Consider the following 17585-nt stretch of genomic DNA (forward strand, 5'->3'; position numbering starts at 1 on the left):
TCTTCTAAATGGTCAAGTGTTTGTGGCTTATCCGCATAGACCAATGACTTTACATAGCCCCACAGAAAGTAGTCTAGCGGTATTAAATCACAAGATCTTGGAGGCCAATTCACAGGTCCAAAACGTGAAATTAGGCGGTCACCAAACGTGTCTTTCAATAAATCGATCGACATCCGAGCCAGCCGTGGCGCTCAAATGCCAGAAATTATATATAAAATGAATTGCCACAAGATTATCTTTCGAATAAAAAAAAATTCATGTCAATCGAATAATCCATCGTGGTTTTATTGCAACTTAAAGTTCTATACCTCTAAAAAAAACACCCGATAGATGTGATTAAACTAATCTCAGCTATACATACAAACTGTATGTTTAGAGAAGCCCAAAGGCAGAGACAAAAAGTATACATGTATGTATGCATAGAGGAGCCCAAAGGCAAAGGCAAAGACAAAAAGTGCAAGGCGCAAGACAAGGCGCGCAAAATACGAAATACATAGAATTGTGAAATAACTGCAGACACAAGGCGCCGGACAAGACAAAAGTGTTGTCGAAAAATAACTGTTGATCGTCTCGTTGTGTGTTATGAGGGTTATTCTTTTGAGCAGCAAAAAATAAGACAAACTGTTGTTCTTATGTTGCGGGTGAAAAACGGAAAAAAAGTTCTAATTAAAAAGTGCTTGTGATCTGAGAGTGATTGGCTGTGAGAAGGAACCATAGCCGGGTAAACAATCCCAACTAAAACAGTTCCCAACGAATCAGTATCACAGTATAAGCAAAACTAAGAACTCAACAAAAGTCTCAAAATGAGTGGAAATACGAACTTTCATATAGAAAAACTGGACGAGAACAATTACAGTACATGGGAAGTACTAATGAAAAGTGTTCTAATACAAAGTGACCAATAGTGAGTGGGAAAATAACTTTGGGGGAACATGCAACTCTTGAGCAGCGGTCGGCCTTTGAGTTAAAAGATGAAAAGGCATTTGCATCGATCTTACTGTGTGTGAAACCGACTCAATTGAGTCAACATAAAAAATTGTAGTTCTGCGCTGCAGGCATGGAAAAAATTAAGAGAAATTCACAAGCCCACTGGACCAGCCAGGTTGGTATTAATTGTAAAGCAAATGTTGTCCATAAAAATGTCAGAGGACAAGGGTGTAAAAGATTATTTACACAAATTCCAAGAATTGGAAGAGGGTTTAGTGGAAGTAAATGTTCAGATTCCAGAGGCAGTTAAAACGTTAGTGCTTCTCAGTGGCTTACCAAAGTCACTTGAAAGTTTTGTAGTCACGATCGAATCGCGTGATACATTGCCAAGCTTGAGTGCATTAAAAATAAAAATTACCGAGGAAGCAGAGAGGCAAATGGCTAGTACAAGCAAAGAAAATGTAGATGACATTAAGGTGCTCACTAGTCAGGATTCAAGAAAGCCAAAGAAAAGTTTCAAGAAGGGTAAATTTTGTTTTAATTGTGGGAAGGAAGGGCATTTTAAAGCTGACTGTCGATCTAAAAAGAAAGAAAAATTTGAAAAAAGTGAAATGCAGGACAGTAAGAATACAAATAAATTGGGTACCATACTTTGCGAGGCATCAGAAAAGTTTGTATCATTTTTAAATACGGCTAAACCAGATGAACAAATGAAAAACGTTTGGTGCGTAGACAGCGGGGCTACGGCACATTTATGCTGTGATAAAAATAGGTTTGAATCATTTATTGAAGACAAACAAAAAATATTGTTAGCTGGTGGAAAATATTTAATTGCGGAAGGTCATGGAAATATCACAATTAAATTTGGTGATAAATTAATAACATTTGGTGATGTTATTTATGTGCCAAGCTTACAGAACAATTTTATATCAGTCACAAGAGTTTTAAGCCAAGGAAAAACAGTTGTTTTTGCGAAAAATTGTGCCAAAATAATGGACAAAAACAGGGTTATTTTAAAAGCTGAGCTTAAAAACGGATTGTTTATGGCAGAAGATAATACAGAAAAATGTTTGAAAGTTGAAAGTATTGAATTAGATTCAATAAAATGGTACAACAGGTTCGGGCATGTAAATTTTGATGCATTGAGGGAAATGACCACAAAGGACATGGTAATTGGTATGAAAAATATACACATACACAAAATATAGGTACACAAACATTCAAAATGCAAGTCGAGTGCCAGACAGGTAGAAAAATAAAGGTCCTGCGCACCGACAATGGACGCGAATATTTATCCAAAGAATTTGAAGAATTGCTAAAAGAGAATGGGATAAAACGAAATCTGACAGTACCATACACACCACAACAAAACGGAGTGGCAGAAAGAGCAAATAGAATACTAGTAGAAATGGCTAGGAGTATGTTACTTCATGCAGGTATGGACGAACCATTTTGGGCTGAAGTCATTCGTACTGCGGTTTATTTGCGAAACAGACTAGCTACAAGTGCTTTGAATTGGGTAACACCATATGAGATTTTGGTAAAAAGAAAGCCCAGGGTAGCACATTTGAGAGTGTTTGGCTCATTAGCGTTTGCTCTAGATAAGACAAAGAAATCCAAGTTTGCACAAAAAGGAATAGAATACATCATGGTAGGGTATTCAGAATCGGCAAAAGCTTATAGGTTATACAGTAAGGAATCAGGAAAATTGATTGAGAGCCGAGATGTCATTTTCGTAGAACCTGAAGAGGGGAAAATGGAACATATAGCTTCTGACGACATGACATCTATTACTGCTGAAAACGACGAGCAAAATCCCGATGTTGACTCGAACGATGAGGCCAATCAGTCCGATCATGGCGGTGCTCAAAGCGAGGACGAGAATACAGAGGATGATGATGAAGGTGCTGAGGATAACGGTGGGACTCCACGAATTGGACCAGGCAGACCTAGGATCAAAAGAGTATAATATACTTAGCATGCTGTACAACGAAAACATAGAAATCCCAGCTACAGTGCAACAAGCACTAAAAAGTCCCCAATCACAGGAATGAAAAAACGCAATGCAGGAAGAATATGACGCCTTAGTAAAAAATCAAACATGGCAGCAGGTAAAACTCCCACATGATAAAAAGACAATAGGCTGCAAATGGGTATTTACGCTAAAAAGAAATCCAGCTGGGAAAATCGAACGTTATAAGGCTCGCTTAGTGGCAAAAGGCTGTAGTCAAAAAGGAGGTATCGACTATGATGAAACGTTCTCAACAGTGGTACGTTATGCTACTATACCCATGGTTTTAGCAATGGCAGCAGAATACGAACTGTACGTTCATCAGCTAGACGTCTCAACAGCATACTTGAACGCCGAGCTTGAGGAGGAGATTTACATGAGACCGCCAGAGATGTTTGACAAGGATCCAAAAAGTGTTTTGAAACTGAAGAAATCTTTGTACGGATTAAAACAATCAGGCCGTGCATGGAACACTAAACTGGACACCGTATTAATCAAGCTTGGTTATAAGGCATGCGAAAGCGAACCATGCTTATACACAAAAGCAGCCAGACATTCGATCAACGTGATAGCAGTCTATGTGGATGATTTGCTGATAGCATGTTCAGACATGGGTGAGTTGGCAACGGTTAAGAAATCTATTTCTTATGAATTTCAGGTTGTCGATAAAGGACCAGTCTCGAGCTTTCTGGGCATTGAAGTTCAGCGTGAAGGTGAAACAGGCTCTATAAAAATCAGCCAGACGAAACACATCCGTGGCTTGCTGGAGGAATTGGGCATGAGCAGTTGTCGATCTGCTACGACACCATTGGGGCCCAATTTTCAAGTGAAATGCGACAAGGATACATGCAGCAAAGTGACAGAATATCAGTCAATCATTGGATCTCTGGTGTATATTGCGCTTTCAACGCGCCCAGACATATTGCATTCGGCATGCAAGCTTTCTCAAAGAAACAAAGATCCACACAGTGAACATTTGGCAGGTGCTAAGCACGTTCTACGGTATGTACAGTCAACTGCTGATCTGACCATCAAGTACGAGAAAACAGGCAAGGAGATCACAGGATATACAGATGCAGACTGGGCCAGCGATGCTACAGATCGCAAATCCTTCACTGGGTACAACTTATGGGGAGGTTCTGCATTCGCATGGGCCACTAAAAAGCAGGCATCCGTGGCTCTCAGCAGCACAGAAGCGGAGTATATGGCGTTATCCGAAGCAGCAAAAGAAGCCATATATTTAAAAACCTAATTAATGAAATGAAATTGCCATTTAAATTGAATTGTATAACTATACATGGTGATAATTTGAGTGCTTTGAATCTTGTAAAAAATCCTGTTTATCACGCCAGGAGTAAGCACATAGAAGTAAAGTACCACCATATCAGAAACTTTTATAAAGAAAAAATGATCAATTTAGAGTATTGTCCAACAAAAGAAATGATTGCAGACGTATTAACTAAAAATTTGTCTAAGGTAAATTGCACCTTTAAGAAAAACTTTGAATTTAAAATGAAGAATTATTGTTTTTAGCATTAAGGTTGTAAACATGTGCGTGTGTTGAGGAGGAGTGTCAAAATGTAAAGCAATCAGGGCTTCTCAATAAGAAAAAGAAGAACACACTTCATTTTTACCACGGGCTCCTTTACGTACGAGCGACCGAGTGCTTTACGATCAGTTCTTGTTTGGCCGTGAACACGAGCGCGTGTTAATTCAATTACATTTGTACTTACATATTTGGTTATACATAAGTCTACTATGCTACTCAATAAATAAAAACAATTAACAGAACTTGAAGAAGGAATCCTCTATGGCCCAGGGATATGCGACTAAAATCCTGATGTAAGTAAAATTCAGCAATATTCTTTATTTTTGCAGCAATAAACTTTTTTTTTCTAGTTTTCGCCAACGTCGAACGTTGATTTTCGGTGAAATCAACGTTCGGCGTTGGCGAAAACTCGAAAAAAGTTTTTGTCACAAATTTCCGGAAAAAAAGTTTTTAACGTCCACTGTACTGTATTTGTGATCTTTTATTAAAAAAGTAATGATTAATACGCGTCCACTAACCACGAAAACTAAAGAAACAGACGTTTTCATGTAAATTAGAAAATGCAAATTTTTTTAAATCCGCCATATTGGGTCCGCCATTTTGAATTTTGACATTTTGACTTCAAATTCGTGTTCAGCGACCCTGAAAACCTATAAGACCGAATGGTGGCCATAATAACTAATCAAACAAACAAGTTATTCTACAATAAGTCATACTTTTAAAAAACTTTAAACGCGTTTTTTTCGAAACCATGTTTTTCAACAAAATTACGCGTCCACAGCTTCATCCTGTGAACCGATTTGCTTCATGTAAAATTTTTATGAAAGTATATGCTTTTTTATTGGAAACTAAGCTACTCCGGAAATAAACAATAATTTATTTATAATTCTTCAACGTGGTTAAACTGAAAAAAAAGGTACAAAAATCGAACTTTAAAATTCGAACGTTCATTACGCGGTCATTTTATGGCCGCAATTTGATGCCACTAGGTTAGTGCTTCAGAAAAGTATATTAACTTTAACTAATGATAAATATTTATCATTTTGCAGCCGCCATTTTGAATTTTATTGAGCGGCAGAAATTAAGGAAAGAAACGAAACACCGTGTGTATGCTGCGGAATTTTATTTGCGACTGAAGTTTGGCAAAGGAGAAACATTTTGGTATACATATTTTCTTATCCCTATTTTGTTAGATCGAGACAACTATATAGGTCTCGCGATCTGTGTTTACATTCATACATATACAAGCGTGCATTGTCACATAGATAATATACAGGGGCTTTATTTTCAACACCCTTCCTCAATGCAAGCATGTTTACAAAAAATTAAGTACAAATTTAACATTTTTGTAAAGTCTTCATGTTTCTTCTTAGGGAGGTTCTTTGTGAAAATATCTGCTAACATTTCATTTGTACATTTATATTTCAACAAAACTTGACCATCCTTCACAACTTCTCTTACAAAATGATAACGTATATCAATGTGTTTGATCCTGAAATGATGAACTGGGTTCTTTGTTAACTCCTGTGCGCTCAGATTGTCTCCATACACGATGATTGGAGTGCTTTGGTCTCCGCATCCAATATCCAGTATGAGCCTACGCATAACTATGGCCTCCTTAAACGCTGACGATAGAGCCATGTACTCAGCCTCAGTACTGCTTAGTGCCACGCTCCGCTGCTTCTCTGATCGCCAAGAAATTGGACCACCAGCCAAAAATAGATATAGCCAGTGTAAGACTTCCTGTCGTGTCTATCACCTGCCCAGTCCGCATCCACAAATCCACAAAACGGTTGACCACACTCCCTGTAGTGTAATTTCATTTCAACTGTTGATGCGAGATACTTGAGCACATGTTTTATGCCAGCCATATGTTCAGCATGCGGGTTTTGATTCCGCTGTGCCAGCTTCGAAACGGAATGCAAAATATCGGGTCTTGTTGTAAGAGCTAGCCACATAAGCTCCCCAACAATGGACTGATACAACGAGGGGTCAACTTTCTTGCAAAGCTCACTTGTGCAATCTACTTGAAATCCTGCATCCAGAGGTGTCTTGGCAGTCCTGCAATTTTCACTGCCATGGGTTCGCAATAAGTCCTTGATGTACTGCGAATGGCCCAAAGTGATCTCTCCAAGATCGCCTTGCCTCTCTATTTCCATTCCCAAGAAATGGTTTAGCGGACCCTTGTCAGTGCATTCGAATGATTTCGAAATTCCGGCCTTAATTTTTACCAAATCTTCTTGCGTCTGGCAGGCTATAATGAGATCGTCAACATATGCAAGTATTTGTAAAAGGTTACCTTTTCCACACTGCTTGTATAAACATGGTTCGTTGTCACAAGCAACAAATCCCAAATCCACCAGAACTCCATTCAGCTTCTCGTTCCAGGCCCTTCCTGACTGCTTCAAACCATATATCGCCCTTTTAAGCAGCAATACCTTCTTTGGATTCTTCTCGTCTAGATATCCTTCCGGCTGCTTCATGTAGACGGTCTCACTTAGATCGCTGTTGAGATAGGCGGTGCATACATCCATTTGATGAAGATATAGTTTGAGCTCCGTTGCGAGTGCTATCATAAATCGCACACTTTCTGGTCGGCAAACTGGAGAAAATGTTTCCGTATAATTAACGCCGAACTTTTGGGAGCATCCTTTTGCTACCAAACGCGCCTTGAAACGCTCTATGCCGCCGTCCTTATCGTGCTTTACGTTGAACACCCATTTGCAACCAATTACCCGCTGATTTTTTCGGCAAATCCACGATCTGCCAAGTTTGATTGGCAACCAGAGAGTCATATTCTCTTTCCATGGCTGCGCGCCACTCGGGCGCATACGTACAACTCAAAGCCTCCTCACAAGTCAGGGGAATCGAAACATTTTCCGAAAGCAGAGCGCTCAGGATGTTGAATTGCTTCTTAGGACGACCAGGTTGCCCAGTCCGGATAATCTTGGGTCGACCAGGTCCTCTGCGTTCCTCGACGTTCACATCTGCGTCCTTATCTTCAGCACTCTCGTAGTGATCTGAGCTCTCACTAGAGCTGCCGTTGTGCATGGATGCGTCAGAATCGTTTTCTGCATTATCGGGCTCATCCTGTTGACACGGTTCCTCCAACTCCTCCAGTTCAATTGACACAGAATCACCCTTGGATTCCACGTCATGGTTTTCGTCGAACAGGACATCTCGTTTCTCCACTAGTTGTCGAGCTGCAGCGTCGTATAAGCGATAACCTTTGGCTGCTACCGAGTATCCAACCATGATGTACTCCTTGCCTTTGGGTTGAAATTTGCTCCCCTTCTTTGGACCTTTGTCTAGAGCAACTGCAAGAGAACCAAATATTTTTAGATGAGTTACACTAGGCTTTTTACCCGTCCACGCTTCCATGGGCGTCATGCTCTCCAATGCGCTGGTAGGAGACCTGTTTCGAAGATAAACCGAAGTGTTGACTGCTTCTGCCCAAAAAGCATCTCCAAGTCCCGCCTGGACCAGAAGGCACCTTGACATCTCCACGAGTGTCCGATTAGCCCTTTCCGCGACTCCATTTTGCTGGGGTGTATACGCTATTGTGAGCTGCCTAGCGATGCCGTGATGCTTGATGAACTGATCGAATTGCTTGTTGACGAATTCTCCTCCGTTATCGCTTCGCAGACATTTAAGCTTTTTGCCTGTCTGCCGTTCAACCAAGCTCTTGAACTCAATGAACTTCGATAGCACCTCGTTCTTCCCAAGCAGAAAATACACAAAAATCCTCCTGGATTTGTCGTCAATGAAGGTCAAAAAATACTTGGAACCTCCCAAAGATTGCGTCGGAAAGGTCCGCAAACATCTGCATGTATCAATTCTAATAATTCCTTAGCACGCTTACTTGTCGATGTTGGAAAACGCTGAACATGGATCTTGCTAACCATACATGTCTTGCAATTGATATTTTGTGGCAATGAAATATTTTCTACTCTGTTGGGTCAGTAAGCTTTTTTACTAACCGTTACCTTGTGACCAAGTAAATAAAACGCACAAATTTTAGCTTAAATAATGCACTTATTTATTACTGGCACCAAGGCCTTAAATTCACAGAGTTATTGTTTGTTGTAGATTTAGCTAGGCAGGCAGACCGAATTGTCTGTGCCTTTTTACAGCGATAAGGTATGTTGGGCAGGCAGACCGACTTGTCTGTGCCTTTTTGCAGCGAAAAGGTATAGTTAGCAGGCAGACCGATTTCGTCTTTAGACGAAAGTATATAACCGAGATTTGGCAGGCGATCAGCGATCGTGCCTTCTATGAGCGTGTGCAGATTCGAACTAGTATAAAGTTACGTTGGGCAGGCAGACCGATTTGTCTGTACCTTAAACGTCGCGAAGAGTATATACATAGGCAGGCGATCAGCGACCGTGCCTTCTTGTAAGCGAAAACGAATTGAATTACATGAAGCTTGCCGTGGACAAGGCCAGGAAGCGATAAGCGAAAAGGTGCAAAAGGCAGTTAGCAATGACAATCAAAACAGTGTTGCCGCGCAGGGCAAATAGCAAACAAAAGGAGAACATCGAGAATTTGGTTTTACGTTACGATTTGAAATTAGTGGTTTGATTTAGGCTGCGGCATGACCGAACATACTCCCCCGTTGGGAGACCAGGGCTTTCAACCAGATCCAGCTTCGGCAGCACGCACAGCTTGCGGACAGCCCTTCGAGAGATCCGAGCCACACGACCAACTTCATCAGATCCAGGCACCAATTCCATGATCCTGGCTAATGGCCATTTAAATGGAGGCAGAGTGAAGACGACCTCGTTGATTTGTAGCACAGGTTTGGGAGTGCGCCACTTTGACAGTTGCTGTAACAGGGTCAAGTACTCTTCACGACACCGTGACCAGAAGATTTGTTGGAAGTAAGAAATTCTCTGCCAGCGGTCCAAACGGTTGAAGTTCAGCTTTGTGACGTTAGGCTCAGAGTACAACACCAGTGGAACTGTGCCATGAAAGTGTGCAGGAGTTAGCGCCTCAAGATCTGCCGGATTCTCTGAAAGAAGGAGTAAAGGCCGTGAGTTTACAATCGCCGCAATGTGGCAAATGAGAGTGCGCAATTCATCGAACGATAATAACGATGGGCCAACAGAACGGTAGAAATTAAGTTTGGCCGTTTTTACTGCAGCCTCCCAGAGACCTCCAAAGTGAGGTGAACGAGGGGGAATAAAACGCCACTCAATCGAATCTTCCAGGCAGAATTCTTCAATCGCTCGAATGTGGGGGCTCGATAAGAACAGATTCTTCAGCTCAGCTAGCTCGTTCTTGGCTCCAACGAAGTTCGTGGCATTATCCGACCATATTCGGACAGGTTTGCCTCTGGTGAGAATAAACCGCTTCAGTGCTCCCAAAAATGCTTGTGTCGAAAGATCCTGGACAAGCTCCAGATGCATCGCTTTCGTCGCGAAACAGATGAAGACGCAGACGTATGTTTTCACAGGCACCTTGCTTCGAACTCCGGTTTTGTAATAAAATGGACCGCAGAAGTCCAGACCAGTAACCATGAACGTAGACGTAGCGTTTACGCGATCCTTGGACAAGTCAGCCATTATGTGTTGAGAAAGCTGTGGTTTGGCACGAAAGCATATGACGCATTTAGACGCTGCAGCGGACACTGTTTTTCGGCCACCTATTGGCCAAAACTGAAGGCGCATGTGAGCAAGCAGAGCTCGTGGACCAGAATGCAAGTTCCTCCGATGCAAGTCCAGTATAATGGCACGTGTAAATGGATGCTGGCGTGGCAGTATGACAGGATGCTGCGCATTGTAATCCAAGGACGAATTCTGTAGACGGCCACCAACTCGCATCAGACCGAAGCTATCGATGAATGGCAAAAGAGAGGACAACGGGCTTGATGATGAAATTTGCTGCTTAGAATGCAGTCTCCAGTAGTCATCAGCCAGGTTGCTCATTTGGATACATCTGATGAGCATCTGAGTGCCCATCTTGACATATTTGACGGCAAGACCAGGACGTCTTTTACGGTGTGCAAATTTGTATTCGAATCCGAAAGTGTGGGTCATCTTTTGACAGGAATTCACGAGATTGCGTTTTAAGGGTAGATCCACTTTGGTAGAGACGCCAACCAAAATGCCCTTTCTGAACTCGGGAGGAGTCTTCACAGGCAAACAAGATTCAGACCAATCGTGCTGATTCTTGAGAAGGATCGCTGGGCCTCTGAACCAAAGGGCAGAATCCAGAAGCTCATTCTGGGAAGCTCCTCTTGTCAAAATGTCGGCTGGATTGCAGTCAGTCAAAACGAAGTGCCAACTCATGCCACTGGATAGCTTCTGAATTGAAGAAATTCGATTAGTAACAAATACTTGAAAGCGTGAATGTTCATAGCTTATCGATGATAAAGCTCCAGCAGAAACGAAGAGCTTCATGTTGCGTACGTCCCGCATCAGTTGCGCTAGTAGCAAGTCAGTGCAGAACTCCAATTTGGAAACCGTAAGAGTCTTCCAAGGTGCCACACGAGACTTTGAAAAAAGTAGATGCACCTCTCGTTCGCCATCAGCATCTGGATCCAACGCACGTCGAAGAATCTCCATTTGATGGGTACGACCCATGCCAGATGGCAACAGGACAACAGGAGAGCTCTTATCCCACTTCAACCTTTCTCTCCAGACTTGTTGCAGGAAGATTTTGGCCTTGGCAGATGGCTTTGGAGAGACCTGTATGGAAGAAAGGGAAAAACGAGAAACATCCGCTACAGGGTCCCAGGCAAGACCGAGCGTCTTGTTGCTGCTATCGTCTATCTTCAGGAATGTTTCCTTTTCCAAGTCAGGAATTTGATCACGGACGTCGTTGATTTCGAGAACCTCCTGTGTTGATTGCCCTCTCTTCTCATCACTCGCCAATTGATGCATCGTTCGAACGGATAAAAAGGTTAGTTGCGCCACGGGAGTTCGCTGAATCGCGGACGAAGGCTGAGAGCCAGGGTGCAAAGGGCTATGACGCTTGGTCCCTTTTCGCTTACGCAATTCAACATTCAATTTTGTTTTTGTTGAGATGAAAAGCTCCTCGAAGTCATCGCGCACCATTTACCAATTTCATTGAAGTCCAGCTGCTCAAGTCTGTCGTGGATCTGGAAAAGGCAGAACACCAAGCTCCAATTCCTCCTCGCACATTTCCTGGAGCTTGTTGGCAGTCAGGGCCTTCTCGAAGGCTTTCGTTTTAAAAAGCATTGACTCAGCCTTCAACTTGAAACATTTTGCTCCCGCAACTGGAGCAGAAAGAGTTTGGTTCGTTGACATTTTATTAAGTTTGATTTTAATTGCTTCAAGAATTTATCACTTGCACACTAAACAAGTTCCACTGTGCAATGATTAGCGCCAAAATTCTAAGCCAGCGAAAACGAAGCGGAATCTATGTGCAAGTCTATTGCATATGCAATGTAGGTAATGAACCCGCGCACAAACGTTTTGTCGCCGCTGTAAAACGTTTAAAGCGGGAACGACGGCACAAAGCGAAAACGAAAATGCACTTTACGATGCGCGGGGGCGGGCGTGTACGAGACTCTAGCGAAGTTTTCAGCTTGCGTTTATGTACATATGTACATACATATATGCGCGATCACCAACTTTATCCGAACGAAAATAATAAAATTATTGTTTGGTTGCACTTTAGGTTTGATTGTTCGTACTTCTATTGTTTCACTATCACGTCGGGGTCACCAAAATGTTGGGTCAGTAAGCTTTTTTACTAACCGTTACCTTGTGCCCAAGTAAATAAAACGCACAAATTTTAGCTTAAATAATGCACTTATTTATTACTGGCACCAAGGCCTTAAATTCACAGAGTTATTGTTTGTTGTAGATTTAGCTAGGCAGGCAGACCGAATTGTCTGTGCCTTTTTACAGCGATAAGGTATGTTGGGCAGGCAGACCGACTTGTCTGTGCCTTTTTGCAGCGAAAAGGTATAGTTAGCAGGCAGACCGATTTGTCTGTGCTTTAGACGAAAGTATATAACCGAGATTTGGCAGGCGATCAGCGATCGTGCCTTCTATGAGCGTGTGCAGATTCGAACTAGTATAAAGTTAAGTTGGGAAGGCAGACCGATTTGTCTGTACCTTAAACGTCGCGAAGAGTATATACATAGGCAGGCGATCAGCGACCGTGCCTTCTTGTAAGCGAAAACGAATTGAATTACATGAAGCTTGCCGTGGACAAGGCCAGGAAGCGATAAGCGAAAAGGTGCAAAAGGCAGTTAGCAATGACAATCAAAACAGTGTTGCCGCGCAGGGCAAATAGCAAACAAAAGGAGAACATCGAGAATTTGGTTTTACGTTACGATTTGAAATTAGTGGTTTGATTTAGGCTGCGGCATGACCGAACATACTCCAAGAACCATTCCTTTGGATACCAGCTCTTTCATGCTAGAGAAATTAATGTGGCCGTATCTCTTGTGTAGCAAAACACCATCCACTGCTTTCATGGCAAAACACTTACTTCGTCCGCCTTCAAACAAATACAGGTTGCCGATCTTATTAGCTTTCACAATGCATTCACCATCTTGCACTACCTGGGCGTTTTTCATATCGAAGATCACCTTGCACCTGTTCTGCACAGCACTGCTTACCGACATGAAATTTCCGTTCATCTTTGGAACATGGAGAACATTTTTTAGCGTCAATATACACAGGTCTGTCTGTATCTTGACGTTACCTTTTCCTTCGGCTTGAAGAAAACCAGCATCGGCCAGTCCGATCTGTTCTGTGTGCTTCTCGAATTTTGTGAATAACTCCTTTTCACAACACATATGGCTCGTTGCACCACTGTCTAAGCACCACACTGAGTTTTTTAAGTTGCTGACGTCACATGCATTTAGCAAGCTGCTTTGGCGGTTCACCGTGTTTTTTGCCAACGTGGAATTGTTGCCATCACTCACACTTCGACACTGTGATTTGATGTGCCCTTTTTTTCCACACTTGAAACAAACGATACTTTTCCGTTTCGTCTGCAAGTCCTTTCTTGTCTACATGTCTGTGGACTGTGCTGCGACGAACGCCTTTGTACTGTCGCCATTCTCGTCTGCTACTACTTTTCTCTCGCTCTCTTCTTTCAGCTCTATGGTGAGAACCTCAAAGGAAGGCAACTGATCTCGTGTCTCTATAGCCACCACGAAATTCTCGAACTGTTCTGGAAGGTTCGACAGCAAAACGATACTTCGAAGTTCATCGCCCAGCTCTATGCCTATTCCAGCTAGACTATCCAGAATTTCCACGAACTCACTTATGTAGGTCACCATACTTTGCCCCTGCTCCATCCGCTTGTTAAGCAGTTTCTTGTATAACTGTACTTTTCGTACAGGTCCGCTTGGCTGATGTACATCTCTCAATTTCATCCAAGCCTCCAACGCAGTCCGACAGTTCTTGATATGGCTCAATTGAGAAGTCTTTACACTCAATGTAATTGTGGCCAACGCCTTATTATCCAAGGCCACCCAATTTTGTCCTTCTGGAACATTCGATTCCGTAAGCTCTCCAGAAGTGACGCTCCACAAGCCGGAATGCACCAATACAGATCGCATCTGTATTTTCCAGGTGACATAGTTAGTCTCCTCACTTGTCAATTTGATAAAGAGCACTCATTGTTCTTTATCCTGAGTCACACACCGCACAACCTTTATTTAACTTCTTTAGTGCCTGGGCCCATAATCTATTGAGCGGCAGAAATTAAGGAAAGAAACGAAACACCGTGTGTATACTGCGGAATTTTATTTGCGACTGAAGTTTGGCAAAGGAGAAACATTTTGGTATACATATTTTCTTATCCCTATTTCGTTAGATCGAGACAACTATATAGGTCTCGCGATCTGTGTTTACATTCATACATATACAAGCGTGCATTGTCACATAGATAATATACAGGGGCTTTATTTTCAACAAATTTCACCATCAAATAAATTTTTAAAAAATCTTGAATAACACTGTGCGACAAAATTTAACAAAATCTTTGTTTAAGTTACTTTTTTGATTGTTTTCGGTTAAGGTGCATAAATATGCACAAAAATATTTATGCCACCTTTTAAGTGATACGATGTCTTTTTTCATGGTAAATTTTATGAAATTATTATTATGAAAATAATTAACACAAAATATTTTTTTTTTGTACTTCCAATAAACTATCTTTTTTTTTTAAAGTGAAATTTTTTTCTGATTTTTTTGGCTTTTTCAGAGGTATCCTCGCGTAACAAGTTCCATACGTAGTCGCCCAGAGTATAGAGCTGGGAGAAAAAAATTTTAAAGCATTGTGATAAAAGCCTAACGGTATATTTGCTTAATACATTTTAATTAATAGATATTGAACTTGCATGAACGCTTATAACGGTGAAAAAATATTTTCCCAATATGTGATTATAAGGCTGTGAAATATGCAAAAACGCGCGTTTTTTGGGACATTTGAGTGTGCGTAAAAGCTGATTGGCTATTGATATTAACAAATCCACAAACATATATTCGTATTTTGATTAGTAGAAGCGAAAAATAAGAAAAAATTAACTTAAACATTTTTTTGTCGCACAGTGTAATAAACAAATTCAAAAAGCAAAACCCGAAGTTCGTACGCCTTTTCATTATCCCACAAAAAATTGACGAACTTTGCCTTCATTTCGACCAAAACAAAGAGAACGTTCCCTTAAAACGTTATTTAACGTATACCATAAACAGGAAAGGAAGAAAGAAAATTTTTCGATGACTTGCTTACCTTCTTGTGCTGAACGGGTTAAATGTTCGGTTATTAACGTCAATTTCGAAACAATAGTCCAGCAAAGGTATAGTGAATTGTGCTCCGTAAGAGTCCACTATAACAAGTTTTGTAACAACCTGTACTGATATAAGTGTTGAAAGAAAAATATAAGGTGTGAACAGTCTATTTTTTAAAAATTTATTTTTGACCTCTTTGCGATTTATCGGTTTGAGTATTTATAATCATCTAGAATGAACATTGTTGAAGTCGAATTGCAATATTTGAAAGCTAAACATAAATACATTTATGTTTAGTTAAAAACACATATTTTGAACACTCAAAACACATTTAGCAATGAGTAATGTTGATGATATTGTTGTTGATCAGCCTCCCCTTAAATTTGAGAAAAGTAGGTGAAATAAAGTTGTGTGTTGTAATTATAAAATTATATTTTTACAGTTCCGGAAAGTGATGAAGAGCTTTGCAAACGACTGGAGATAGAGGAATTTATAAAACAGAGCGTCGAAAATAATTTTCCTATGGAACAGCTGGTAAAGTTGTCCTTGTCGCCTCACGGTTTGGTCAATGACCATTTACGCAAAATTTTGTGGCCCCAACTGGCGGGAGTCGACGTAAATGATTTAGAAAGAGCCCCAACTGTTGATGAGTTGCAATGCCATCCTGAGTACAATCAAGTGGTGTTGGACGTTAATCGTTCTTTAAAGCGTTTCCCACCTGGCATTCCCTATGATCAACGCATTGCACTGCAAGACCAACTTACTGTGCTTATATTACGAGTTATTCAGAAATACCCCAATTTACGATACTATCAAGGCTATCACGATGTGGCAGTCACGTTTTTGTTGGTGGTTGGTGAAGAAATCGCTTATGCCATTATGGAGCAGCTCTCCACGACCCATTTTTCCGAATGTATGCAGGAGACAATGGAGGCCACCCAAAGACGTCTCATGTTTGTATGGCCCATCATAAAGTTTGAAAACGCAGAGCTTTATAAGTTCTTGCAAAGCTCGGCGGTAGGGACTTTGTTCGCCTTGCCCTGGTATTTAACATGGTTTGGACATAGTTTAAATTCCTACAAATCCGTAGTTCGATTATATGACTATTTCTTAGCATCACCTATTTATTCACCAATTTTCGTAACAGCAGCGATTCTGTTGTATCGTTCAAAAGATATACTAAAGGAGGACTGTGATATGGCATCAGTTCATTGCCTTTTGTCAAAGGTAAAATACTTGTTGAAAAAATATGCATATTTATTCAAATATTTTATTAACTACATTTTCTTTTAGCTGCCGGAAGATTTACCTTTTGAAGAGTTACTAAAAACTTCTAGTAATCTTTTAAAAAAGTACAGCTTAACAGTTATAGAGAAAGATGTTGATGAGCTCATTAACCAAGAGTACGTACGTATTTGAATGTCTAGATATATACTACATTTTTTTTATTGAAACAGGAGAGAACAGCTCAAGGCCCAAGAAAGTATGACACGGAAGCGACAGCGAAAAAGGCCAGACATAGAAAACCGAATTTTTAGCATAAGCCAATGGGTTCCAAATATGTTGACTTCAAAGTCAATTCTATTCACAAGTGCTGTTTCCATTGTAGTAGGCGTATGTGCATATTATTACAAAAATCAGTATTTTTCGGCAGGTATTAGCTGAGTATTAACTGCATGTCTTCGTGTAAATATGTTTTACATATTGCGATTTGAACCTATTGTACCCAAATTAAGTTTTATAGTAGAGGTTCGCTATTAGTAAATTATGTTATTAATTTTAAACTTATAAACCAAATCGTAAAAATGTTTTATATATATTTAATTATAAAAATAATGTTATAAAAGAAATAATATAAAAAAGTGTACAGGGGGTATTTTTGTCTATTTTTTGCAGCACTTGGGAAGTGAAAAGTGCGATTTTAGCTCAAAAGGCCAAAAAAAGGGCCATGTTTGATTTTTTTTTTTTTTTTTAGGCGGTGAAATGAGTAAGTTTTTTTTTTTTTTTTTGAGCTTAATTACATTTTATTGTTCAACTTTTGAAGAGTATTAAAAAAAAAATTATTAAAAAATATTTAGAAATAAGCCTGTGGCGGTTAATCTTCCGAAGCGGGTAAAGAAAAAGTTGTTTTGCGGTGAACATCATAGGGCGTTAACGGATCATCTTAAAAATAAAATGTGATATGCGTTGTAAAGATAATGAATTTCGCGAGGTAATCAGGAAGAGTTTTTTTAAAATTTATTTTTTGTCTATTTTTGGGAGCACTTGAAAGTGAAAAGTGCGATTTTAGCTTTAAAAATCGCTGTTAATTTATTTTTTAAAAATAGAAAAAAATTAAAAATTAAAAAAAAACTCTTCCTGATTACCTGCGTATTTA

At 40.4% G+C, this 17585-nt stretch overlaps 1 protein-coding gene across 1 annotated transcript; it reads left to right on the top strand.

Moving 5' to 3' along the window:
- Window positions 1–15414: 15414 nt before the first annotated feature.
- LOC108088257 (TBC1 domain family member 20) lies at window positions 15415–17073 on the top strand. Its single transcript, XM_017185975.2, has 4 exons — window positions 15415–15600; window positions 15651–16435; window positions 16502–16611; window positions 16666–17073. Exons 1-4 carry the CDS (start codon window positions 15546–15548, stop codon window positions 16871–16873), a joined length of 1158 nt encoding a protein of 385 aa, XP_017041464.1. The 5' UTR covers window positions 15415–15545; the 3' UTR covers window positions 16874–17073.
- Window positions 17074–17585: the final 512 nt, after the last annotated feature.

This window comes from Drosophila ficusphila, unplaced genomic scaffold (assembly GCF_018152265.1).
Source record: "Drosophila ficusphila isolate 14025-0441.05 unplaced genomic scaffold, ASM1815226v1 contig_414, whole genome shotgun sequence".
NCBI lineage: Eukaryota > Metazoa > Arthropoda > Insecta > Diptera > Drosophilidae > Drosophila > Drosophila ficusphila.